General features: G+C 52.2%; 1 protein-coding gene across 2 annotated transcripts in view; it reads right to left on the reverse strand.

The window, feature by feature from the left end:
* Positions 1-261: 261 nt before the first annotated feature.
* The window catches only part of LOC116955610 (uncharacterized), a 28,697-nt gene continuing 2,403 nt past the window's right edge, over positions 262-26,555 (reverse strand). Inside the window, exons 2-13 of one of the 2 annotated variants that reach the window (XM_032976764.2) lie at positions 23,769-23,869; positions 23,179-23,247; positions 21,082-21,207; positions 20,591-20,699; positions 15,300-15,479; positions 12,533-12,651; positions 10,849-10,966; positions 4,586-4,656; positions 3,713-3,788; positions 3,152-3,233; positions 2,620-2,825; positions 262-1,521 (exon numbers count right to left, since the gene is read on the reverse strand). In XM_032976764.2, the coding sequence (XP_032832655.2) occupies positions 296-1,521; positions 2,620-2,825; positions 3,152-3,233; positions 3,713-3,788; positions 4,586-4,656; positions 10,849-10,966; positions 12,533-12,651; positions 15,300-15,479; positions 20,591-20,699; positions 21,082-21,207; positions 23,179-23,247; positions 23,769-23,869 (2,483 nt within the window). In that variant the 3' untranslated portion in view covers positions 262-295. Of the gene's footprint in view, positions 1,522-2,619; positions 2,826-3,151; positions 3,234-3,712; positions 3,789-4,585; positions 4,657-10,848; positions 10,967-12,532; positions 12,652-15,299; positions 15,480-20,590; positions 20,700-21,081; positions 21,208-23,178; positions 23,248-23,768; positions 23,870-26,555 lie in introns of those variants that run through there. The other variant, XM_032976766.2, reaches the window with a different exon arrangement.

Raw genomic sequence — 26,555 nt, forward strand, 5'->3', positions numbered from 1 at the left:
CTGTGGAGAGATCCTCCTCCCTGTTTTGGTCTTTGGCCGTGCTCCGTACTTCGGGCGCCACTCCCGACTTGAGCCACGACCCGCCCCTCCCCCGACCCCCCGGGCCGACCGTCGTCCCCCCTGGCCGCGATGCGTCCTTCCCAGGTCTCCTTCCCTTCACAGTCGCGTAAATCTCTTCGCTTTCAACGAGCTGCTACGAACCGGGGAACCCTCGGCCAAACTCGAGAGCGCTGCACCAAAACGGCCTCCACCGAACCCCCCCCCCCCCCCCCCCCGTTTAGCCGCAACCCCGAGATCACGCGAGCCTCTCGCCGAACGCGATGGCCTGCGTGCGAGTGTCGTACACCGCCCTCGCGCCGTGCCCCGACCGCTCCAGCGCTTGCTGCGGCGTCACGGGCCCCCCTCCGCGGGACACCGCCGGGGGGGGCGAGGGGAGGGGAGAGTGGAGCGGCGAGGCCCGGGGGGAGGAGGCCCCCGAGGACCTCGAGGCCGCCCTGCGTCGCTGCCGCTCGAGGTTCCTCGCCTGGAGGCGCCGCAGGAGGAGGGTGGCCTCCGCCAGGGCGGCGTCGGGGGGCTGGGGGTGGTCGCCGCGGTCGTCGTCGCGGTGGCGTCGCGAGCGACCGCCGTCCAGGGTTCTTGCTCGCCGGTCGTCGAGGGCGTCCGCGCGGCGAAGACCTCCGCCGACACCGGTAGCTCCTGCCGGATTGTCGCGGCGGCCGGCGGCGGCGGCGCCATCGATGGCGCCGCCTCCGACGGTGCCACGGCCAACGCCGCCGCGGTCGAGGGATGCTCCGCCTCTCCCACGGGCACCTCCGTGACCTTCGACGGCTCGTCCGCCTTCTCTGCTGCAAACTTCGATGCCACCAACTCCTCCATAGCCAACTCCACAACCTCTTCCCATGTCGCCACCACCATCACCACCAACTCTCAGATCTCCCGGAACATCGATGCCCCCTTCAGATTCACGTCCAAGACCACGGTGACCCTTTCTGACACTGCCTCTTCCTTCTCTTTCATAGTCGCCTCTGGGAGCTCCTTCATTACCAATGCCACCACCAACTACTATCTGATCATCACCACCGCCATCACCACGTCCATGACAAACTCCGTGATCTCCTTCAGTGGCGCCGCCCCCTCCAGCATCGTATCTTTCTTCTCCGATGACACCGATGCCTCCTTTGTAATTGTCTCGGTGGCCTCCGTAACTACCCGCCATTTGACCGTATTCGCCGCCGTCGCCCGGTCTTCTGTGGTCACTTTCCAAGCCACCAGCGGCGCCGGCAGCGCCGGCAGCGAGGGGTGCCTGCTGCCGCCTGCTGGCTCCCAGCCTCCGTTTGACGTCCCTGAAGTCCGCGCTTGTTTCTGTCGGGCGTGCGGGAGGCGTCGGCTCTGGCGGATGTGAGAGGCTGTTGTCGTTGCTGCTGATGCTGTCGATGCTGCTGCTGATGCTGTCGATGCTGTCGATGCTGCTGCTGATGCCGCCGCTGCTGCTATTTTTACGCAAGCGACGACTGCTCGGTTCTGCAAGAGAGGTTTGCGAAACGACCGTCAAGATTAGTCGTAACCGGCGTCGTCATAAACCCCCCCCCCCGATCAGATATCCGGACTCTGAGACGAGAAGCCAGGACCGCGGTGGCGCTGGCTCGGCGTATCGAACTTGGCCGTCACCAAACTCACAGTGGGAGACCCACACACCCGATGGCCCGAACCTGAAAGGTCAAGGGCTAGCGGGCAAGGTGTCTCTGCACATGGCCAAGGTATTTCCATTGTGGTCCTTACCCCCACCGCCCGCCCGCCTGTTCGCACCTCCGATGAGTACGTTGGGCTACGTACTGCGCGAATGAAGTTGAACGCACTCGCATAGACTCACGTAGACATCACTCACCCACTCACACAGGCACCCACTCACATAGACTCACATAGACTCACATAAACTCACACAGTCACTCACCCACTCACATAGTCACCCACTCACACAGTCACTCACCCACTCACACAGTCACTCACCCACTCACATAGTCACCCACTCACATAGTCACTCACCCACTCACATAGTCACTCACCCACTCACATAGACTCACACAGTCACTCACACAGTCACTCACCCACTCACACAGTTACTCACCCACTCACATAGACTCACATAGTCACCCACTCACAGTCACTCACCCACTCACACAGACCCACATAGACTAACACAGTCACTCACCCACTCACACAGTCACTCACCCACTCACATAGTCACCCACTCACATAGTCACTCACCCACTCACATAGACTCACACAGTCACTCACCCACTCACACAGTCACTCACACAGTCACTCACCCACTCACATAGACTCACATAGTCACTCACCCACTCACAGTCACTCACCCACTCACCCACTCACACAGACTCACATAGTCACCCACTCACACAGTCACTCACCCACTCACATAGACTCACAGACTCACATAGTCACTCACCCACTCACACAGTCACTCACCGACACACTCACCCATCCGATTAACACGTTTGGCTACGCACGGCGCTCTAGAAGTTCAACATGCAGTCACGTCTACCCGTCGTGAGCTGGCCAGGCCTCTGAGGCACTGCCATCGCGGCCGCCCGTTTGTACCGCTGCTGTCCTGGCGGTGGTATCGGGCGCGCAGAGCAGACAGCCGGTCGCCCCCAAAGGGCTGGTAGTGCCGGGAGGAGGATGAAGGCGGCGGCGTGGCGGAGGAGGAGGTGGTGGAGGCGTCTCGGTTGAGCAGTCGGGATCTCAGCGCCGCACGTAGCAGGGAGCGGACGGCAGAGACGCAGGCGGAGCGGCGGGACGGGTCGCTGGTGGGAGAGAGGAGGTGTGGGTGGCGGCAGGCAGCGGTAGGATCATCGCCAACATCATCAGCGGCTGGGGTGTCGGTGACAGCATAGAGCGTCGTCATGGGGATCATCGGCGTTATCAACAGCAGCCCGAGTAGAAGCAACAGCTGTAGCAGCAGCATCAGCAGGTGTAGTGGTGTGTGGTAGTTGTGTAGTAGTGTGGTAGTTGTGTGGTAGTTATTTAGTAGCTAGGGTAGTTGTGCTAACTGTGTAGTAGTTGTGGTAGTTGTGGTAACTGTGTGGTAGTGGTGGTATTTGTGTGGTAGTTGTGGTCGTGGCGGCCCCACCGTCCCAGCAGCGTGAAGGTCACCGCCGGCCTCTCTCCCCGCGCCGCGTGCCTCAGCTCCCACACGGCGCTCCGCCCGCCGTCTGCACGGAGCAACACGCAGCTCGGTCACATTCCGTGAACTAGCAACTAATTGGGCACGTTTTGTTTACGTGATAACCACTTGCTGTCGAGTGGTGGTGGCGTGGTTTAACGACAGACACATATATTTACGCGATCTAACCCCCCCAAAAAAACCCTCTTGTGGATAACATTGATTGTGAAAGCCCTAGCAATGCGACTACGCGTTTAAACCCCGGCAGCGTTAACCGGGGTGGCCGCTAGGTTCGAACCGGCGTGGCCGCTTGGTTCGAATCGGGGTGGCCGCTGGGTTCGAATCGGGGTGGCCGCTGCGTGCGTCGCGGCCACGTCGCCGATTGGTGCGACGACGATCGGCCCGGTGGGGGGTTTGAACCCGTGACCCTTGGGGTCACTGGCTCGAGCTGCCCCCTGGAGCCAGGCCGTTCCGCAGGTGCCCCACGGATTTCGTCGTCGTTGGGAACTGTGGTGTGGCGTCTCTCACCGGCGCTGTGCTCCGTGTGCACCTCGAGTTGACTCGTGGGGATGAGGTGTTTGTACTTGATCAGGTCGGGCTCATCCTGATGGGACAAACCAGATGTCACCGTTAGCAGCAGCAGAATCATTAAATCCATCATCAAAACCATTATCCTGAACATATTATTAAAACACGTTTACTATCACAACTATCATCATCACAGCTTTACCATCACAACTATCATCAACACCATCATCCTCACCACATCATAACACCTGTACCATCACAATCATAACTGTCATCATCATGATCATCATAAAAACCATCAATTGTCACCAAATCATCACATCATCATCATCATGTGTGTGTGGCTGTCGCGTGTGTCACACACACACGTGGGGTGACTGTGTGCGATTGTGATGCGCGTCGCAGCCACACACATACACGCGGGGTGATCGCACGTGTATGTTTGTGTGGCCGTGACGCACATCACAATCACACACACGCGCGATCACCCCACGTGTATGTGTGTGATGGCGACGCGCATCACAGCCACACACACATGGGGTGAATGTGTGTGTGTGTGGTTGTGACGCGTGTGTGTTTGGTGACTCACGTCGCAGTCACATACACACACACGTGGGGTGACTGCATGTGTGTGTGTGTGCGGTTGTGACACGTGTCACAACCTCACGCACACACTTAAGGTGACTGCGTGTGTGGTTGTGACGCGCGTCGCAATCGCACACACGCGGGGTGACTGCGTGTGTGTGTGTGTGTGTGACTGCGACGTGAGTCACCAAACACACACGCGTCACAACCACACACACACACACATGCGGGGTGACTGCGTGTGTGTGTGCGGTTGTGATGCGCGTCACAGCGTGCGTCTCCACCCACGCGCTTCTTGGCCCTCAGCGACCCCATGGCTGCATCCTCCTTGTACACGAGCACCACGGCCGTCTTGAACACTGCAAAGTCAAAGGTATCCCATGTAGCCTTCACCAGACTGTTGGGGCAAGTGCTGTTAGCGAGTAGCACCTATGAAGACCGGTACGCAAGTGCGCGCACACACGGTACGTACAATGTATGTACAGCAGTCTCTCGATTATCCACGTGCGGTTTATCCGATTTGTGGGACCTTTCTTGCCTTTATTAAAATATAACAATCGGTTTTACACTTTCTGGCAATAAAATAGTTGTCAAGATGTTGAAACGCCAAACAGAATCCTTATTCAAGGAATCCTGTCTGCATTAACCATACGTACTTGTGGTGATCATGCAAACAAAAAACATGCTCTGATAATATATGATGCATTGTCTTTGAAACTGATTGGTCCACACCAGAGACAGCTTTCTATTGAGCCTTGTCTCAAAGTGTTAGACCAGTGGACGCCAAAAGGCTGTTCGCCTTTTGCAGACAGGATTCCATGAATAAGGATTCTATTTTGATTTAAAGCTTTCGTGACTGCAGTAATTCATATTCTTAGTTCTTTCGGTAAAGTCACGTTGAAGGGAAACAATAAAATAATAAAATATATAAAACATTAAAATTCTCACGACGTTTCGACAGCAACACAAGCAATCATTATCAGGTGTGTCATCCCTGATGACGACCGTTTGTGTTATGGTCGAAACGTCGTCCCTGATGACGACCGTTTGTGTTATGGTCGAAACGTCGTGAGAATTTTTATTGTTTTATATATATTTTATTATTTTATTGTTTCCCTTCAACGTGACTTTACCGAAAGAACTAAGAATAATAAGGATTCTGTTTGGTGTTTCAACATCTTGACACAATTGTTTTATTGCCAGAAAGGGTAACACCTATTGTTATACAGGGATACACTATCCTTGCAAATATTTATTACAAGTCACGTGCTTAAACCGAACAAAAAGTTGCTCCGGTTAATCCGAAATCCACGTGATCGCTCTACAGTACAGTAGTTGCCATATCTTTACAACAGTCAGCGGAGTTTGATGTTGATGTGCGTGGCTCTGTTATCATCCACTTCGTGGGTGGGAGTCTTCCGCGCGGGAGCAAGTCGTTGTCATAGAGCACGCGCATCGATTGTCTCGAGCGTTCGTTTTTGGCATAGAGATCCGTGTAAAATGGTTAATATTTTTGGACTATCTGCGGCCGCAGATAATCGAGAGTCTACTGTATGTTGAACTTCTTTCGCACCGCACGTAGCCAACTGTGCTAATCGGAGGATGGGTGAGTGTGTGAGTGAGTGACTATGTGAGTGGGTGAGTGAGTGGGTGAGTGACTGTGAGTGGGTGAGTGTGTGAGTGACTGTGAGTGAGTGAGTGTGTGAGTGACTCAGTGGGTGTGTGAGTGACTGTCAGTGGGTGAGTGTGTGCGTGAGTGACTGAGTGGGTGAGTGTGTGGGAGGGTGACTACGTGAGTGGGTGAGTGACTACGTGAGTGTGCGGGTGACTGACTACGTGAGTGGGTGAATGTGTGGGTGAGTGACTACGTGAGTGTGTGGGCTAGTGGGTGAGTGGCTACGTGAGTGTGTGGGTGAGTGGGTGAGTGACTACGTGAGTGTGTGGGGGGCTGGATTTGGTGGCTGCTCAAACGATTGTGAAGGGGAGCGATGACCCGTTCATTATGGTCCTTAATGTCGGGGTGCAGACGGCTGTGGTTCCCCAGGGGACCGTGCTTGCATATGCGACGCCGGTACCCATAGAAGAAACGGTTATGGGACATGTGGGGACCGACCCTCCAACTCGGCCACGTTCCATTGAGGACGATAGTTGGATGGATGCACTGTGTTCAGGGACAAAAGATCTATCCGACTCCCAGCGTGCCGGATTACAGAACCTTTTGATTCAATTAGCTGACGTGTTTAGCAAGCACAAATTTGATATTGAGTGCACGAATTTGCTGCGACACCACATCGACACGGGTGCAAATGCCCCGGTACGTCAGAATCCTTTTCGGTTGAGTCCTGCCGAAAAGGATCATGTTAAAACGGCTGTGGACGACATGTTGGCTGCGGAAATTATATCTCCTTCCACCAGTCCATGGGGGGCACCCATAGTGCTTGTGAAAAAGCACGATGGGTCTTTGAGATTTTGTGGATTTTCGTCGCCTAAATAAAATCTCGGTAGCCGATGCATATCCACTCCCCCGAATGGACGGATCTCTGGATGCTCTAGCAGGGGAACGATTTTTCTCTACATTGGACTTGTCAGGTGTCTGGCAACTTCCATTGGATGACAAGTCCAGACCAAAGACTGCATTCCATACACCACACGGCCTATTTCAATTTAACCAGTTGCCTATGGGATTACACTCCGCTCTGGCGACATTTCAGCGCCTTATGGAACGGGTTTTGGCTGGCTTACAATGGGACGTTTGTCTGATCTATCTGGACGATGTAATTGTATTTAGCAAAACGTTTGACGAAGACCTTTTGAGATTGCGCGCCGTGTTCTTCAAAATGCGCGCTGCAAATTTAAAATTCAAACCACAGAAGTGCCACTTGCTCCAAGAATCTGTGCGGTATTTAGGGCACATCCTCAGCCAATCGGGCATATCCACCGATCCCGCAAAAACACAGTGTGTCAGCTCTTGGCCGACCCCCACCTCGGTGGCTGAGTTCAGGAGTTTAATTGGGTTCGCATCTTATTACCGGCGGTTCGTTGTGGACTTCGCGACCATTGCTAAACCTTTACATGCCCTGACGGCAAAAGGAGTGAAATTTCACTGGGGCCAGGTCGAGGAGATCGCTTTGCGTTCCCTTCGCGACGCTGTCGTGGGGGCCCCAAAATTGAGCTACCACAATTTTTCTGAACCCTTCCTGCTAGATAGATGCCAGAAATACGGGTATTGGGGGTGTGCTCTCGCAGGTTGTCGGTGGTGTGGAGCGCGTTGTGGCTTACGGTAGTAGGGTCTTGTCTCCGGCGGAGCAGAGATACTGCATCACCCCTTGGGAGCTGTTAGCCATTGTATTTTTTATACAACAATATCGGCCATATCTGTACGGCCGGCACTGTACAGACCATGCGGCATTGCAATATGCCTTGCGGGTGGAACAGCCTTCGGGGCAATTGTCTCGATGGCTCGAGGTCCTTCAGGACTATGATTTCACAACCACATATCAGAAGGGTGTTCGACACACTAATGCGGATGCGCTGGCTCGCCTGCCCCCTGCCTCAGATTGCGCTTGTCTCATGGGATCGGGGCGTTGTAAGCCGCCGGATGACAGCCCCGCTTTAAATGTTCCGATTCTTGCTGCCGCCACCGAGGGCCCTGTGTCTGCGGGTCCTGTCGTGCAGGGGGGAGGAGACTCCTTGCTGGGATTATCTCTTACGGAATGGGGGCGCCTCCAGATGGAGGACGCGTCCCTCCTCGCGTTGCGTCGTCGCGCAGGGGGTTCCATGAGGGGGGTGACGGGGGTTGATTCATTCGGGCTGCACCAGGGGCTCCCTATGCATTGGGATGGGAAGGCCCGCCGTCACAGGCTGGTGGTGCCTTCTGCTCTGCGGGGTAAGGCCGTGTGGGCTGCTCACGAGTGACTGTTGCACCTAGGGACTCACAAGACCCTTGCCATGCTCCAGCTGGATTTATTCTGGCCAGGCATGGCAAGGGATGTGGATGACCTCCTGGGTGCATGTACTCAGTGCGCCCAACGGAAGCCACCAGCGAGGGGCGCCTGTCTGCCAATACAATCTATTACGGTCTCTCGAGTTAATGAACTCATCGCACTCGATATATTGGGGCCCTTCCCTGCGACCCCTAAGGGTAATAAGTACCTGCTGGTTGGCATGGCCCCTCGCCAACCAGTCAGCAGCAGCCATCGCCGAGGCCTTTGTCCAGGGCTATGTCCTCGACAAAGGTGCTCCCGAACGGCTGCTGACTGACCAAGGGAAAAACTTCTCTGGCGTCCTTCTGCACGAGGTGTGTGCGCTCCTCGGTACAAAAAAAATCCGTACTTCCCCCTAAGGCCAACAGGACTAAATTATTATAGACCGGTCGCCCTTACCTCTGTGGTAATGAAGTCTTTTGAGCGCCTGGTTCTGGCACATCTCAAAGCCATCACAGACCCTCTTCTGGACCCCCTTCAGTTTGCCTACAGAGCCAACAGGTCTGTGGACGACGCAGTTAACATGGCCCTCCACTTCACCCTACAGCATCTGGACTCCCCAGCATCCTACGCCAGGATCCTGTTTGTGGACTTCAGCTCTGCCTTCAACACCATCATCCCTGCCCTGCTTCAGGACAAGCTCTTCCAGCTGAACGTGCCCGACTCCACCTGCAGGTGGATCACAGACTTCGTGTCTGACAGGAAGCAGTGCGTTAAGCTGGGAACACAAGTCTCTGACTCCAGGTCCATCAGCACCGAAACTCCTCAGGGCTGCGTTCTTTCCCCACTACTCTTCTCCCTGTACACCAACAGCTGCACCTCCAATCATCTGTCCGTCAAACTATTGAAGTTTGCGGACGACACCACCCTCATTGGACTGATCTCTGGTGGGGATGAGTCTGACTATAGGTGGGAAGCTGACAACCTGGTGACCTGGTGTAGCCAGAACAACTTAGAGCTAAATGCTCTAAAGACAGTTGACATGGTTGTGGACTTCAGGAAGAATACAGCCCCACTCACCCCCATCACCCTGTGCGACTCCCCAGTCAAAACTGTAGAGTCCTTCCGCTTCCTGGGCACTATTCTCTCCCGGGACCTCAAGTGGGAACTGAACATCAGCTCCCTCACCAAGAGAGCTCAATAGAGGATGCACTTCCTACGGCAGCTGAAGAAATTCAACCTGCCAAATACAATGATGGTGCACTTCTATACAGCAATCATTGAATCCATCCTCACCTCCATAACCGTCTGGTACGCTGCTGCCACTGCCAAGAACAAGAGCAGACTGCAGCGTATCATCCACACTGCTGAGAAGGTGATTGCCTGCAATATACAAACCCTTGAGCACCTGCACACCTCGAGGACCATGAGGCGAGCGAGGAAGATTGTGGCCGATTCCTCCCACCCTGGACACTCTGTTCCAGCTACTCCCCTCCGGCAGAATGCTGCTATCCACTGCTGGCCACATCATCGTCATGGTCTATCCACTGCTGGCCACGTCATCGTCAAGGTCTATCCACTGCTGGCCACGTCATCGTCATGGTCTATCCACTGCTGGCCACGTCATCGTCATGGTCTATCCACTGCTGGCCACGTCATCGTCATGGTCTATCCACTGCTGGCCACGTCATCGTCATGGTCTATCCACTGCTGGCCACGTCATCGTCAAGGTCTATCCACTGCTGGCTACGTCATCGTCAAGGTCTATCCACTGCTGGCCACGTCATCGTCATGGTCTATCCACTGCTGGCCACGTCATCGTCATGGTCTATCCACTGCTGGCCACGTCATCGTCAAGGTCTATCCACTGCTGGCCACGTCATCATCATGGTCTATCCACTGCTGGCTACGTCATCGTCAAGGTCTATCCACTGCTGGCCACGTCATCGTCATGGTCTATCCACTGATGGCTACGTCATCGTCATGTTCTAGCCACTGCTGGCTACGTCATCGTCATGGTCTATCCACTGCTGGCCACGTCATCATCATGGTCTATCCACTGCTGGCCACGTCATCGTCATGGTCTATCCACTGCTGGCCACGTCATCATCAAGGTCTATCCACTGCTGGCCACGTCATCGTCATGGTCTATCCACTGCTGGCCACGTCATCGTCAAGGTCTATCCACTGCTGGCCACGTCATCGTCATGGTCTATCCACTGCTGGCCACGTCATCGTCACGTGCCCAATACTGGATGTGTTGGTGCTGCGGATCGTGTTGGAGGAGTCTTGAAACTAATTTTTTTGTAACCAGGTAAGGGCCCACCGAGCTACGTAGCTTTTTTTCAGAAGCGTCCTGGCCACAAATAATAACTCAGCGAAGTGTCCTGTCACAGTGTGGGAATTTGCTGCAGCCGGCTAATATGAGGGCACGTTGATTCTAAATTGTGGAGGGGAAAACCCGTAGGAAAATCCATGCGACCACGGGGAGAGAGACACGCAAACTCCTATTATACAGCAGCAGGCGTCGGGGTCGAGATCGAACCCACGACCTCCTGTATACCGGGTGAGGTAGTTAACATCTCCTGGCCACCGTGGCGCCCCTCCAGTCGGTGCCAGGGTCCGTACCGAAGACTCTCGCGCCCAGGCCGTGCTGCCGCTGTGCCGAGCGGATGAGCGGAGCGGGTGGGTTGAGCCAGGACACGTGCTCGTCCAGCAGCAGGTCGCCCATCGACAGGTCCACGACCTGTACGGGGCGGGGGGAGACAGAGAGGGGACACGTGGGGTGCACATGGGGTATACATGGGGGGGGGGGGGGCATGGGGGGGAGACACGCAGGGAGAGACGTAACGGGGACAAAGGGAGATGGGAACACAGACGAGGACATACGAAATGGGAGAGAGAGGCAGTGTAGATGGGCGTCAATGGAACGCCGTCATCCCGATCGCCGTCACGTGCCGCAAGCGCCCTTCTATTCCTTCTTCTCCTTGAATCTGTCGATGCCCCGTTCAGTCTCAAGACTCCTCTCTTTGACCAAGAGGGGGGCGGGGGGGGGGTCCCCCTTACCGAGCTTCCGCAGGGAGGGTTGGTGGCGATGGTCGCCGCGGCAGGCGGGATTTTCGATCGCGCGCAAAATGGCGTCGCGAAGAAAGGTGGAGCGCGGGGGGCGTCGAGAAAACGGTGTGGCGTAGATCTTTTAAAATGTCACCGGCTGCGGCCCGCCGCGACGACGCCAGCCGCTTCGTTGGCGCTGTCGTGGCCCCGGTACGCGGAGAGCGCAGCAGCACTCGTCATCGGCGGGTTGGTGTTGGATTCAAAGCTCGAACCGCGAAACCTCTGTGACGAGCGGCAAACGCCCCGGCCGGTTGGTGAACAGTTGGTGAACATTAGTGAAGAGTTCGTGAAAAGTTAGTGAACAGTTGGTGAACAGTTGGTAAACAGTTAGTGGATAGTTGGTGAACAGTTAGTGAGCAGTTAGTGAACAGGTGATGAACAGTTGGAGAACGTTAGTGAACAGTTGGTGAACATTTGGCAAACAGTTGGTGAACGTCAGAACAGTTAGTGAGCATATTCTTGGTTCTTTTGGTAAAGTCACATAGAAGGGAAACAATAAAATAATAAAAATATAAAACAATAAAATTCTCACGACGTTTCGACTGCAACACAAGCAATCATCATCAGGTGTGAAAACCACAGGTAAAGCATTTTTTTTTTTAACGTTAGCACCACGGAGAGCGATTTGGCAGTTATTCAAATGGACGAGTCTATCTATGTTCGGAAAAGAGGAGGGGGGAGACGAAAATAATGGATGCGGTCTGAAAGCCACCGTAAGCATGAACAATCAAATAAGACCCAAAATGGTTTATCAAATCCTTCCAATGATTGCTAAGCCAGAATCCATCTCGGTTGAAATTGTCTCTACTGAATTATAACAGTGATCACTGTTATAATTCAGTAGGCTCACATGACATTGACTTCTCCAAGACAGAGGTTATCTGCAAGCCATCTGGCTATCATGAGAGATTCGTTTATGAGGCTATCCACATATACAAAAAACGCCACTTTTTTCAAATTCTCTTGCTGTGGTTTTCACACGTGATGATGACTGCTTGTGTTGCAGTCGAAACGTCGTGATAATTTTATTGTTTTATATTTTTATTATTTTATTGTTTCCCTTCTACGTGACTTTACAGAAAAAAACAATAATATGAATCCCTGCAGTCACGAAAGCTTTAAATCAAAAGTTAGTGAGCAGTTAGTGAAAAGTTGGTGAATAGTGGGTGCGCAGTCGGTGAACATTTGGTGAATGTACCTCGTCTCCCGAAGGCTGCTGCTGGGCAGAGAGCTGGTGAAACGCTTCCCCAAATTCTTCGAAGAGCCGCTGAGCGTCGTTGATCTGCCTGGCCACCTCCTGCATCACGCGCTGGGCCTCTGCCAGAGACAAAACGTCGGTCCCCAGTGAGCGGGACCAACGTTTTGGCCACCTCCTTGCCCAACCACTCACCCACCCAAACCACTCATCCACGCAAACCACTCACCCACTCAAATTTCGATTTAAAGCTTTCGTGACTGCAGGGATTCATCGTCTTGGTTCTTTCGGTAAAGTCGCGTAGAATGGAAATAAAATAATAAAAATAAAACATAATAAAATAAAATTCTCACGACGTTTCGGCCACAACACAAGTAGCCTTCTTCAGGTGAAGGAACAGAACTGTCGGGACGACAGCGCTTCAATGAACGCTGCTAATATTCACAGCGTCTTTTAAGCTAGGTGGGAGAAGTAAAGCGCCTTGACAAAGGAGTTTACATATCAAACAGGAGAATTTAGCATTGAAATAGCTGTGCTAAAGTGTTGGATCAGCAGGATGTTAAAGTCAGAAATTAGCATGTAACTGGGAGATTAGCATGATGTTAATGTGAGGGATTAGCATGTGACTGGTCACAGAAATAGCTATGTTAAAGTCAAAGTTTACATATCAACAGAGGCATTTAGTATGTGGACGCTAAAGGACTGCAACTACCCAACTATCATACAATAAACCGATTTGAAAAAACTAAGTATAAACTACATCAATATAATAAATGTACTCAATATATTCTTCAATAAGTTGAGCTATTAACATAAAGTAACTGGGTATACACTACACTTTATAATGAATACCATATAGTAAACTAATAAAAAAACTAAAATATAAACTACATCAATGTTATCAATAAACTCTATATACTCTCCAATCAGCTGAGCTACTAACAATAAGTCGTTATACATTACAATGCCATATGGTGAAAAAATGGGTGGCGGTTTTTTTTCTTTTCAATGTTAGCACCACGGAAAGCGACGAGCTTTGTTCAGACGGATGAGTCCATCTATGCTCGGAACGGAGGAGGGGGGAGAAACAGCCACGATGCGCTGCTCTGTCCTGTGTTGCATTACAACTATGTTATAAACTAGACTACTATACATTGCAATGTTATACCATCCAATCTCAACTACATTGTATAATATCGTATACACAGCCCAATGTAAGCTCTAACATTATGCATTAAATTGATATGTCTCCAACTAAACTTTTTTCTACATTACACGACTATACACCGTAATATACATTGCCATAGACAAACCCACCCTTCAATTATACAATGCGTTACTATACACTACCCTATATTTTAGACTGTAAAATATTAGACTTGTAATATTACACCATGTATTATTCTACCAACCCTACTGTATACCACACTGCTGCTAATGTTGAAAAGAAAAAAAAGTCGCCACCCATTTTTTCGCCATATGGCATTGTAATGTATAATGACTTATTGTTAGTAGCTCAGCTGATTGTAGAGTATATAGAGTTTATTGATAACATTGATGTTTATATTTTAGTATTTTTATTAGTTTACTATATGGTATTCATTATATAGTGTAGTGTATACCCAGTTACTTTATGTTAATAGCTTAACTTATTGAAGAATATGAGTACATTTATTATATTGATGTAGTTTATACTTAGTTTTTTCACATCGGTTTATTGTATGATAGTTGGGTAGTTGCAGTCCTTTAGCATCCACATACTAAATGCCTCTGTTGATATGTAAACTTTGACTTTAACATAGCTATTTCCATGACCAGTCACATGCTAATCTCCCAGTTACATGCTAATTTCTGACTTTAACACCCTGTTGATCCAACACTTTAACACAGCTATTTCAATGCTAAATTATCCTGTTTGATATGTAAACTCCTTTGTCAAGGCGCTTTACTTCTCCCACCTAGCTTAAAAGACGCTGCGGATCTTAGCAGCGTTCATTGAAGTGCTGTCGTCCCGACAGTTCTGTTCCTTCACCTCAAGAAGGCTACTTGTGTTGTGGCCGAAACATCGTTTGAATTTTATTTTATTATGTTTTATTTTTATTATTTTATTTCCATTCTACGTGACTTTACCGAAAGAACCAAGAAGACACTCACCCACTCATTCACACACTCGCTCAGCCAACCACTCACCCATCCAACCACTCACCCACTCATTCATATATTGATCCATCCAACCACTCACCCACTCATTCACTTACTCAACCATCCACCGATTCGCACACTCACACACCTATCCACCGAACCACCCATTCACCCACCCACTCACTCGCACCCACACTCGAAACATTTCCCCTTTCGGCTTCTCCCCTCCCTCCAGTAGAAGTCATCTGGCCTACTCCTTCACTGGAAGAAGTGGGAGTCACCCACTCTTTACCCCACCACACGCGGGCCTGATGCTCTGACGATCGGCCACAGTCACACCCGTTGACGCTGATCGATCCGGATCTTTATTTAGACCGCCGGAGGAGGAGATCTGGTGAGCTCCGAAGCTCTTATTTCTCGCAGATGTCCAGTGCGGGCACGGGACGGGACGGGACGGGGGGGGTGCCGGCGAGTTAACCCGCGCCCCGGAAGATTCGATCGATCGCGGACGGCCCCCCCGAGTCGCACGGTACGCTGGGGGCAACGCCCTCCTATTTGTCAAACTTGCCCTCACCCCCCACCTGCCTCGCCTCCCCCCGCTCCCGGCAGGAGTTGGCGCGGTCCTCACCCGCCATGTGGTAGCGCTCCTCGCTGTCCGGCTCGGTGGGCGACACCAAGCTGTGCAGCAGCAGGGGGTACTTGAGCACGCGCTGGATGGGCTTGATGAGGAGGGAGGGCAGCGAGGAGGCGTGCTGGCCGTCGGGGTTCAGCCGCCTCAGGGCGGCGGCGAGAGCCGGCTCTTCAGAGGCTGACGGTGCACAGCGACGACGACGACATCGTCATCAATAATGTCAACAATAACGTCAACAATAACATCAACAACAGCGGCAGCAACAGCTACAATAGCAGCAACATCAGCAATATTAGCAACAACAATATCAGTAGCAAGATCAACAACATTAACAGTAGCATTTCGATTTAAAGCTTTCGTGACTGTGGATGTGTAGGCCTTTACTTTAACATCTATTTCTGTGACCAGTCACAAGCTAATCCCTTAGCTATTTCAATGCTAAATTACTAGTTGCCTCTGTGGATGTGTAGGTTTTGACTTTAACATAGCCATTTCCGTGACCAGTCACAAGCTAATCCCTCAGCTATTTTATATGTAAACCCCCTTTGTCAAGGTGCCTCACTTCTCCCAACCAGCTTAAAGTCGCTACGAATCTTAACAGCGTTCATTGAAGCTCTGTGGATGTGTAGACCTTTACTTTAACATCTATTTCTGTGACCAGTCACAAGCTAATCCCTTAGCTATTTCAATGCTAAATTACTAGTTGCCTCTGTGGATGTGTAGGTTTTGACTTTAACATAGCCATTTCTGTGACCAGTCACAAGCTAATCCCTCAGCTATTTGCACAAGCTAATCCCTTAGCTATTTCAATGCTAAATTATTAGTTGCCTCTGTGGATGTGTAGGTTTTGACTTTAACATAGCCATTCCTGTGACCAGTCACAAGCTAATCCCTCAGCTATTTGATATGTAAACCCCTTTGTCAAGGTGCCTCACTTCTCCCAGCCAGCTTAAAAGTCGCTACGAATCTTAACATCGTTCATTGAAGTTCTGTTGTCCCAACAGGTCTGTACCTTTCACCTGAAGATGGCCGCTTGTGTTGTGGCCGAAACGTCGTGAGAATTTTATTGTGTTATTTTATTATTTTATTCTCATTCTTCGTGACTTTACCGAAAGAACCAAATAAGATTAACAGTAGCAACATTAACAACAACATCAACAACATCAGCAGCAACATGAACATCAACAACAATGATGACGAGGCCACAACGGGGAGGTTGGCCCCAAGCGGCAGGGCGGCCCACCGCTCCTCGCAGAGTTCCGCGTGGCTTGTTGATGACTGCACCGTGCCGCTCACCGTCAACAGTCAATAATAATAACAACAACATCCACAATAGAAGTTTGTTTTGAGTTAGATCGCGCAGTAAATATAAATGTGTCATTAAACCCGCCACCACCCGACACAGCCAATCAGTAACACCGGATGTGTGTTGGAGAGTAAAACCCACGACATTTACAATTTGAGTGAGACTTTTCGCCAATACTTACAACCAGCATCATCAGGCGACAGCCAGAGTTGTGGAGAAATCCTCCTGTTTCGTTCTTAAAAACGTGACGAACGCCTTACTAATTGGCTGCGTCGGGCGGTGGCAGGTTTCATGACGCATTTATATATTTACGCGAAACTAACCCAAAAAACCTCTTACGGATAATATTAGTCGCGTGTGCCTACCACGTGTTAAACATGGTAACAACAACGAGACTTGTCGTGTGCCTACCATGTGTTAAACATGGTAACAACGAGACTTGCCGTGTGTGCCTACCACGTGTTAAACATGGTAACAACAACAAGACTTGTCGTGTGCCTACCACGTGTTAAACATAGTAACAACGATACTTGTCGTGTGCCTACCACGTGTTATACATGGTAACAACGAAACCTGCTGCCGTGTGCCTACCACGTGTTAAACATGGTAACAACGATACTTGTCGTGTGCCTACCACGTGTTAAACATGGTAACAACGAAACCTGCTGCCGTGTGCCTACCACGTGTTAAACATGGTAACAACAACAAGACTTGCTGCCGTGTGCCTACCACGTGTGCCTACCACGTCTTAAACATGGTAACAACAACGAGACTTGTCGCGTGCCAACCACGTGTTTTAACACGGTAACAACAACGAGACTTGCTGCCGTGTGTGCCTACCACGTGTTAAACATGGTAACAACGAGACTTGCTGCCGTGTGCCTACCACGTGTGCCTACCACGTGTTAAACATGGTAACGAGACTTGTCGCGTGTGCCTACCACGTGTTAAACATGGTAACAACGAGACTTGCCGTGTGTGCCTACCACATGTTAAACATGGTGACTATGGTGCCACAGCAGCAAAGCCGCTCCGTCGGAGCCGTGCCTGCAGCTGTGATGCCGCAACAGCGAAGCCGTCCTGCCGACGCCGTGGCCGCGACGCCGCCACCTCCGAGCGACGGGGCCGACGCCGCTCTTCCCTCACCACCCCCACATAGAGCCCCGAGGGGAGGTCACGTGGCCGACAGGTTTTCACCCAGAAGCCCTCTCATGGGACCAAACTTCACAGTTTCCTGCGACCAGGGAATTGGGCGACCTCCCCCGAGGCTTACGTGCACCACGGCGCCGTGACTTGGATGGTAATTACATGGTCACGATGGGGCTGCTGAGCCACCGCGGATAGAATACACCCACAACACACACGGGTCAGCAGGCAGGTAGGGAGGGACGGAGTCACGAACGGCGGGAAAAACAGGGCCGGCCCTCTGATTGGTAGGACAGATGCGCTTGTTTAGAGGGTGAAAAGCGGACATCTGAGAGAGCACCGGCCCGGGGAGAGTGGCGGGAAATCCGAGCCACCTGATTGGACAGGAGGGCAGCAGATCAGCGCCGATTTATCTTTGATGTAGAGGACAATAAAAGGAGTAGAGAAGGTAGGGAGGAGGTCGTATTGTACTCAAGCCAGGCTCGGGGCGGTCGACTTTCCAGCCACTCGAACGTCCGTGTGACGAGTCGAAGTGCAGCGAGGATCCGACCCAGCAGCTCTGTACAAGTCGAACCGTGAGTACCCGAGAGTGAGGTATTGAGGCCATTGTGAGATTGTCTTAGGAGAGTGATTTGAAAGAGGCGATACAGATCGGGTCGTAGACCATCGGGAGGTAGGTTAGACCTGCCCTGCTGACTCAAACCGACTCGAGTAATTTAGCCTCGGACTCGCTGAGAATAAACTGTTGGGGATCAATAAACCTTGTCGTGTGGTTTCTGCGAGGGTGGAACGGATGCATGTTGGTGTGCGTCGTTGTACCCTGTGTTTGTGCGTGAGGGTGTATTTACCCACGTGTTTGCGCTCGCCCATGCGTGTAGCTCGTGGTTAGCGTGTGCGTGTGGTGAGCGGTGGCGGACTCATACAGGGGTACGTGAGATTACTCATACGCCCTTTCGTTTAACGTGTGCGTGAGGCTAACGGGCGGCGTACACGCGAGATTATTCGTGCGGCCTTTTGTTTAGCGTGTCTGTGGGGTGAACGGGCAGTGTACTCGTGAGTTTGTTCATACAGCCCTTTAAATAAATCTCGAAGACAACCCCCCAATCGGCTGCGCGTGTGCGAGTGACGTCCCTGCCCTCTGAACCCCGACCACGAGTCCCGCGCGCGCGATTGGTGCGTGGCACGTGAGAGGAGCGACGTCGGATTTAGAGTGAGTAGGTGTGAGTGAGTGTCCGCGGAGATTGTGTGAATTGCTCCCAGGTGGCTAAGCGCCAGCCACGAATCATGCCCCGAGGGGCCGCAGCAAAGGGGGGGGGGGGGGGGGAGTCGGTGAGCAGTAACCCTCCCCAGGACACAGAAGAAGGGAGCAGTGGATCCCATGTGAGCGAGGAGCCCGGGGGTCAGCCTCCCCGACATAACAACGAGACTTGCCATGTGTGCCTACCACGTGTTAAACATGGTAACAACAACGAGACTTGCTGCCGTGTGCCTACCACGTGTTAAACATGGTAACAACAACGAGACTTGCTGCCGTGTGCCTACCACGTGTTAAACATGGTAACAACAACAGGACTTGCCGTGTGTGCCTACCGCGTGTTAAACATGGTAACAACAACGAGACTTGTCGCGTGTGCCTACCACGTGTTAAACATGGTAACAACAACGAGACTTGCTGCCGTGTGCCTACCACGTGTTAAACATGGTAACAACAACAGGACTTGCCGTGTGTGCCTACCGCGTGTTAAACATGGTAACAACAACAGGACTTGCCGTGTGTGCCTACCACGTGTTAAACATGGTAACAACAACGGGACTTGCCATGAGTGCCTACCACGTGTTAAACATGGTAACAACGAGACTTACTGTGTGTGCCTACCACGTGTTAAACATGGTAACAACAACTAGACTTACCATGTATGCCTACCACGTGTTAAACATGGTAACAACGAGACTTGCCGTGTGCCTACCACGTGTTAAACATGGTAACAACGAGACTTGCCGTGTGCCTACCACGTGTTAAACATGGTAACAACAACGAGACTTACCGTGTATGCCTACCACGTGTTAAACATGGTAACAACAACGAGACTTGCCGTGTGTGCCTACCACGTGTTAAACATGGTAACAACGATATTTGCCGCCGTATGCCTACCACGTGTTAAACATGGTAACAATAACGAAACTTGCTGCCGTGTGCCTCGCTCGCGAGAAAGCGGTGCCACTTAACAGGGCAAGGTAGTCCCCACGCTTGGCTTGACCCTCTTGAAAACGAGTGAAATAATAATACATAAAGCTCCCGGCCACAACCGTCAATGTTGATGATGGACCCTTCATGGATTATTGATGGATCATCAGTATTGATGGATCATCAGTGATGATGATTGACCGGGATGAATGGTTATATGGATAGGCGGATGATGATGACGATGATTGACTTATTGATCAAGAGATTGATGATTGTTGTTGCCGATGACGATGATGATGACGACGGTTGATCATGTGGACTGGTCGGATGGTCAAAACCAATTGGAATTTAGTCCGATTCCCAGCCGTGGACAGATTACGTGATTGGAAAGTGGTACCAGAGCCTGGCCCGGGCCTCCCCTATGTCCGCGCAGCCTTAAAACGTGTGTCAACACTGGTACGTGGGGGGCGACAGGCGGCCCGGGGCGTTCGCAACGGCACCGCCCCCGCCTCGTGCGCCGTTGCGCCTCGCTCACGACGCTTGCCCCCGGCGGTCTGCGCCGGCTGCACTGGGGACCTGTGCCTAGTCCGTGTTGTTGCGTCCGTGTTGCATCCGTGTTGTTGCGTCCGTGTTGTTGCGTCTGTGCATAACCTGTGCGCAGGCGGCTCTGCGTGCGCGCGTGGCTGGCGCAGTACGCGCTGTACAGGCGGAAGCGCTCCGAGAAGAAGAGGAAGGAGCCACCCAGCGAGAAGAGCACGCGCTGTGGGTGGGAGGGGTAGAGACACGGGGGGGAGGGAAGGGGTGGGGACATGGGGAGAGAGACGTGGGGACAGTGATGGGGAGACAAGGAGAGACACTGAGAGAGTTATGGGGAGAGGCACGGGGAGAGCCACACATGAAGAGACATGGGGGGAAGGCGATGGGGATGCAGAGGGAGAGATATGGGGAGAGACATGAGGAGACTGGGAGAGACACGGAGGTGCACAGAGAGACAGAAGCATACGGAGGCACAGGGAGACGGAGGAAGACACTTGAAACATAGGGACATGGAGAGGGGGAGACAAGGATGAGGAGGGAGGAGGAGGCATTGCCTTTTGGTTTACTGAGAGAGAGGAGATGAGAGAGGGAGGAGGCTCTGTCACCTTGAAGTCGGCAGGTGACTGTAGGTTCTGGAAGTCCGGTGCCAGGTCCATCCCTTGCCTCAGAGTGGCGACAAACTCTTGGTGGAAGAGAATTATCTCATGCAGAACGGACAGCACCGAGTCCAACTACACGACACACGTACAGGAACACCAGTACTTACGAACGAGTCAGGTTTCAGAGGTCTGTTTGTAAGTTGATTTGTTCGTAAGTCAAAACTTTACTCCTGTCGATTTTAAACGCGTTGTACGGCGTGTACACTAAACACGGGGAATGGCTATGAAAGTTGTATAATCTCCTGTAGATCCCACTGGTTCTTCACGTTCTGCAGATGTAGATGCCACTGGTTCTTCACGTTCTGCAGATGTAGATGCCACTGGTTCTTCACGTTCTGCAGATGTAGATGCCACTGGTTCTTCATGTTCTGTAGATGTAGATGCCACTGGTTCTTCATGTTCTGTAGATGCCACTGGTTCTTTATGTTCTGCAGATGTAGATGCTAATTCCCTTTGGTGCTCGTATTTTCTCTCTGCTCTCTTAAAAAAAAACCTACCAAGAGATGTCTGCACTGTGGCTCTTTTCTTCTCTTCACAAATCCACTTGTGACAGGCGATAGCATCGTGGACAGCTGCCGACACCTGACTACCCCTTGCAGTGTTTGAGACCTGAGACTCAAAACAAGGTGGTGGCTTCTCAAGACACTGACCCTGACACCCGGTCTCAAAACACTGATCCTGACACCAGGTCTCAAGACACTGACCCTGACACCCGGTCTCAAGACACCGATCCTGACATCAGGTCTCAAGACACTGATCCTGACACCCGGTCTCAAAACACTGATCCTGACACCCGGTCTCAAAACACTGACCCTGACACCAGGTCTCAAGAAACTGACCCCGACACCGGTCTCAAGACACTGATCCTGACACCCGGTCTCAAAACACTGACCCTGACACCAGGTCTCAAGACACTGACCCTGACACCCGGTCTCAAGACACTGACCCTGACACCCGGTCTCAAGACACTGATCCTGACACCCGGTCTCAAAACACTGATCCTGACACCCGGTCTCAAGACGCTGATCCTGACACCAGGTCTCAAGACACCGATCCTGACACCCGGTCTCAAGACACCGATCCTGACACCAGGTCTCAAGACACTGACCCTGACACCCGGTCGCAAGACACCGATCCTGACACCAGGTCTCAAGACAATGATCCTGACACCTGGTCTCAAGACACCGATCCTGACACCCGGTCTCAAGACACTGACCCTGACACCCGGTCTCAAGACACCGATCGTGACACCCGGTCTCAAGACACTGACCCTGACACCCATCTCAAGACACCGATCCTGACACCCAGTCTCAAGACACTGATCTTGACACCCGGTCTCAAAACACTGACCCTGACACCCGGTCTCAAGACAGTGACCCTGACACCAGGTCTCAAGACACTGATCCTGACACCCGGTCTCAAGACACTGATCCTGACACCCAGTGTCAAGACACTGATCTTGACACCGGGTCTCAAAACACTGACCCTGACACCAGGTCTCAAGACACCGACCCCGACACCAGGTCTCAAGAAACTGACCCCGACACCGGTCTCAAGACACTGATCCTGACACCTGGTCTCAAGACACCGATCCTGACACCAGACCTCAAGACACTGACCCTGACACCTGGTCTCAAGACACAGATCCTGGCACCAGGTCTCAAGACACTGATCCTGACACCTGGTATCAAGACACTGATCCTGACACCTGGTCTCAAGACACCGATCCTGACACCAGGTCTCAAGACACCGATCCTGACACCTGGTCTCAAGACACTGATCCTGACACCTGGTCTCAAGACACTGATCCTGACACTCAGTCTCAAGACACTAACCCTGACACCAGGTCTCAAGACACCGATCCTGACACCCGGTCTCAAGACACTTACCCTGTCACCCGGTTTCAAGACACCGATCCTGACACCAGGTCTCAAGACACTGATCCTGACACCTGGTCTCAAGACACCGATCCTAAAACCAGGTTTTCGGAAACTGCGTCTCCAGATAAATCAGCTAAATCGGAACCTCCGGTGCAATTCATACCTCAAGGTGAGTGAAAAATTCCTCCAGCTTTAAAGGTTCAAGATAATGATCTCGTAAATCTATCAGGTCCTGTGAAAGCATAAAAGAAAAACAATGATCAGTGGCCTGAGGCCATGAAACTCTCTCCACATGAGAACCGCATCTGGTCATTCCTGACATGTAACTGCTGCTGTGCTGCTGCCTTCTGTGCTGCTGCTGCTGCGTTGCTGCTGCCTGTTGTGCTGCTCTGCTGCTGCTGTGCTGCTGCCTGCTGCTGCCCTGCTGCTGCTGCTGCTACTGCACTGTAGCTGAGAGACTCAATGAAGCTTTCCTGTAAAAGTACTTGGCATTATTATTATAATTATAACAATGACCGACGATTGTTTTGAACCCTGGAATCTGACCCAGCCTCTCATCAGTGCTGGCTCAGTGTCTCTGACGCGGCCATTATGAGCCCTTTGAATGAGAGAGATATCTCGATGACTTAAACACAACCACTCTCTCTCTGACATGAGCCCTCTAAGATAGGGACACTCAGACCCAGGACTTGAACCCAGAATCTTAACACTGCTGGTTCAGTGTCCGACACGGCCATTATGAACCCCCGGCACCTGGATGTAGGAGCCCTCTGTGTCCATGAGCTCCAGGATTCCCTTGCGGAGTCGATCGGCTTCTGAGAGTCGCCCACTTGCCCTCGTGGCGGCCATGGCCTCTGGGATAGGGAGGTCAGGGTTCAAGTCAGAGTCAAAAATCTGTTTTCAATACAGTGCCAAAATCGACACAATACAATAAGAAGTGTAATAAGTGGCTCCGACACGGCAGAACTTTATTTAATATTTATTAAAGATTCTATCACAGCCACGGCTCCTCTCGTTACGCGGATGCTGTCGTTTCTTTATTGGCGTGATTGTGCTGCCCCGCGCCACGTGGCGCTCACCCCGCTGATCTCCACCGCACCGCGGGCTGGCGGAGCGCTGGGGAGCGGCTAAGCGGCTGGAGGTCGTGCCGCCACGTGGCTGGTGGAGTTTGCGGGGCAGCAGTGACGGGGAGCTCCTCTACGATCTTCAACCACCGACCCCAGTCTCTTTTCCGAGGCTAAGCCCCGCCTCTGGCCACGCCCCTCTAGGAACCTTCAAGAACGTTCCAGAGGCTTCCATGCTAGCTCCGCCCATTAACCTTTCCTCCAGATAAAACCCGACTACTGATAAGGCGTGGACTGTACGACAGTGTGTAAAGTATAACCCCTCAATTATGCAGATGGCGCTCGCTTATTACAGAAGTATTATCGGTATTTTGTTTCACCCCGCGAAAGAAGTTCACCCATCCTCGGATTAGCATGGTTGGCTGCGTACGGTGAAAAAGAAGTTCAACGCACACGCATAGACTCACATAGTCACTCACCTACTCACTCACCCACACCTCCGATCAGCACGGTCGGCTACGTACGGTGCGAAATAAATTAACCGTACAAATAGTGCATGACGCCACTCGAGTGTGCGGACGGCGATTGTTGTTATTTTTGCTGCTGCTGTGCAAAGTCGAGGAGCACGTGTTGTTCTGTCGGAAGTCACGTGGGCTATTGCGTGTGAAGGCTTGCGCGCACGTGCGCGGTGACGTGACGAAGGAGTCGCCGCTGGCCCCACTCGAACTGCCCCCTCGCTCTCTCCCCTCTCGCTCGCTCCACGCCGAGCACACGACCGCTTTGCGCGAGGTGATAAAAGCGTGACTGAGTGTGATCACGGGTGTGTCAACAAGGGTGTGTGTGTGGAGTGGTGGGGGGTGGTGAATACAATGGCAGTGTTGTGTTGTCTGTGATTACCTGTGTTTGTGTACCTTGTGTGTGTACCTGTGTGTGTACCTGTGTGTGTACCTGTGTGTTTGTGTACCTGTGTTTGTGTACCTGTAAGTGTGTGTACCTGTGTGTGTACCTGTGATTGTGTGTACCTGTATGTGTACCTGTAATTGTGTGTACCTGTATGTGTACCTGTGTATGTGTGTACCTGTGTGTACCTGTGTTTGTGTGTGTGTACCTGTGCGTGTGTGCGTGTACCTGTGTGTGTACCTGTGTGTGTGTGTACCTGTGTGTGGGCCTTCATAGGCGCGTGTGTATGTACGGGTGTTACCGTAGTACATATTAAAAGTAGAGTACAGTGTGTGGTGGTGTACGTGTGGTATGCGTGTGTAGAGGTGTTCCACTCACCTCTTGCATGTCTCTGCCTGCGTCTTAACATGAACGCTCGCTCACTCAGGCTGACAAGGCTGTGCGTGGCTGTGCGTGTGTGTGTAGGTGTGTGTGTATGTGTGTGTGTAGGGAGCGATAGTGTAGCGGTTAGCGCGCTGCGCTATGAACCTGGCTACATGGGTTCGATTCCCGCTCACGGCCAACACCAGTGACGATTATCTGAACCGGTCCCGGGCCTCCCCTAGGTCGACTCAGCCTCAAATGAGTACCTGGTGCGGTGTGTAAACATTGCCACTAGGGAGACAAAGGCGGTCGGGCGTGGTGCTGGCCACCCACACATACCGTTCCGGCCTTCATAGGTGTTCGCTAACAGCACTTGCCCCGACAGTCTGTTAATGCTATATGGGTGATCTTTATCTTTGTGTGTAGAGGGGACTCTCCTAATGGAACATATTCGCCGGTTAGAAACATACGATCCATCCTGGGTTTAACCAGGCTGGATTGTGTGAGCTCCTCCGGCAGGCAAGGCTGCTTTGGCTGGGTCATGTAGCCCGCATGCCCAGCCACCGCATGTCGAAACAGCTTTTGTTCGGCCAGAGGGGGCTAAACGGGCGCGGCACGGGCTAGAGAAGAGATGGAGTGATGTGGTACAGGAGGACGTGGAGCTGAGTGGACTTGCCGATGACTGGTACCAGCGGTGTCAAGATCGGCCTCTGTGGAGGAGGCTCGTGAAGGACGCTACTGGGCAGTTGGAGGTAGTCGCCCTCCAACAACAACGGAGCGCCAGATGGCTAAAGCACAGAAGGTTGGCACAGTAGGGAGCACAGGTGGTGCATCAGCCAGCCATCTCAGTCATCTTAGTCAGTCGACCCGTGGCACTTGGGTCTGCCTCGTGACCTCCTGCCGGCGGGCGTTCGACACTTGGCCACACGTGGCCTCAAGGTGCACATGGCCTGGCACAAGCGTCGTGGTGACGTCAGCGCCACTTAGTGGCGAATGGCGGTTGTTGTTGTGTAGATGCGTGTAGGTGTGTGTGTAGGTGTAGGTGTGTATACGTGAGAAGCGGTGGCGCAGTGGTTAGCGCGCTACGAATCCAGCGCACCCAAGTTCGATTGCCGCTCACGGCGAACATCGTCAGGTCGACTCAACCGGAACATCGAGCGCACGGTGCTGGCCACGCATGGCCAGAGGAACTTCGCACGTAAATTGCAAACGC

This window comes from Petromyzon marinus, chromosome 60 (assembly GCF_048934315.1).
Source record: "Petromyzon marinus isolate PM22_M1 ecotype Great Lakes invasive population chromosome 60, UKy_Petmar_22M1.pri1.0, whole genome shotgun sequence".
NCBI classification, from domain to species: Eukaryota; Metazoa; Chordata; class Hyperoartia; order Petromyzontiformes; family Petromyzontidae; genus Petromyzon; species Petromyzon marinus.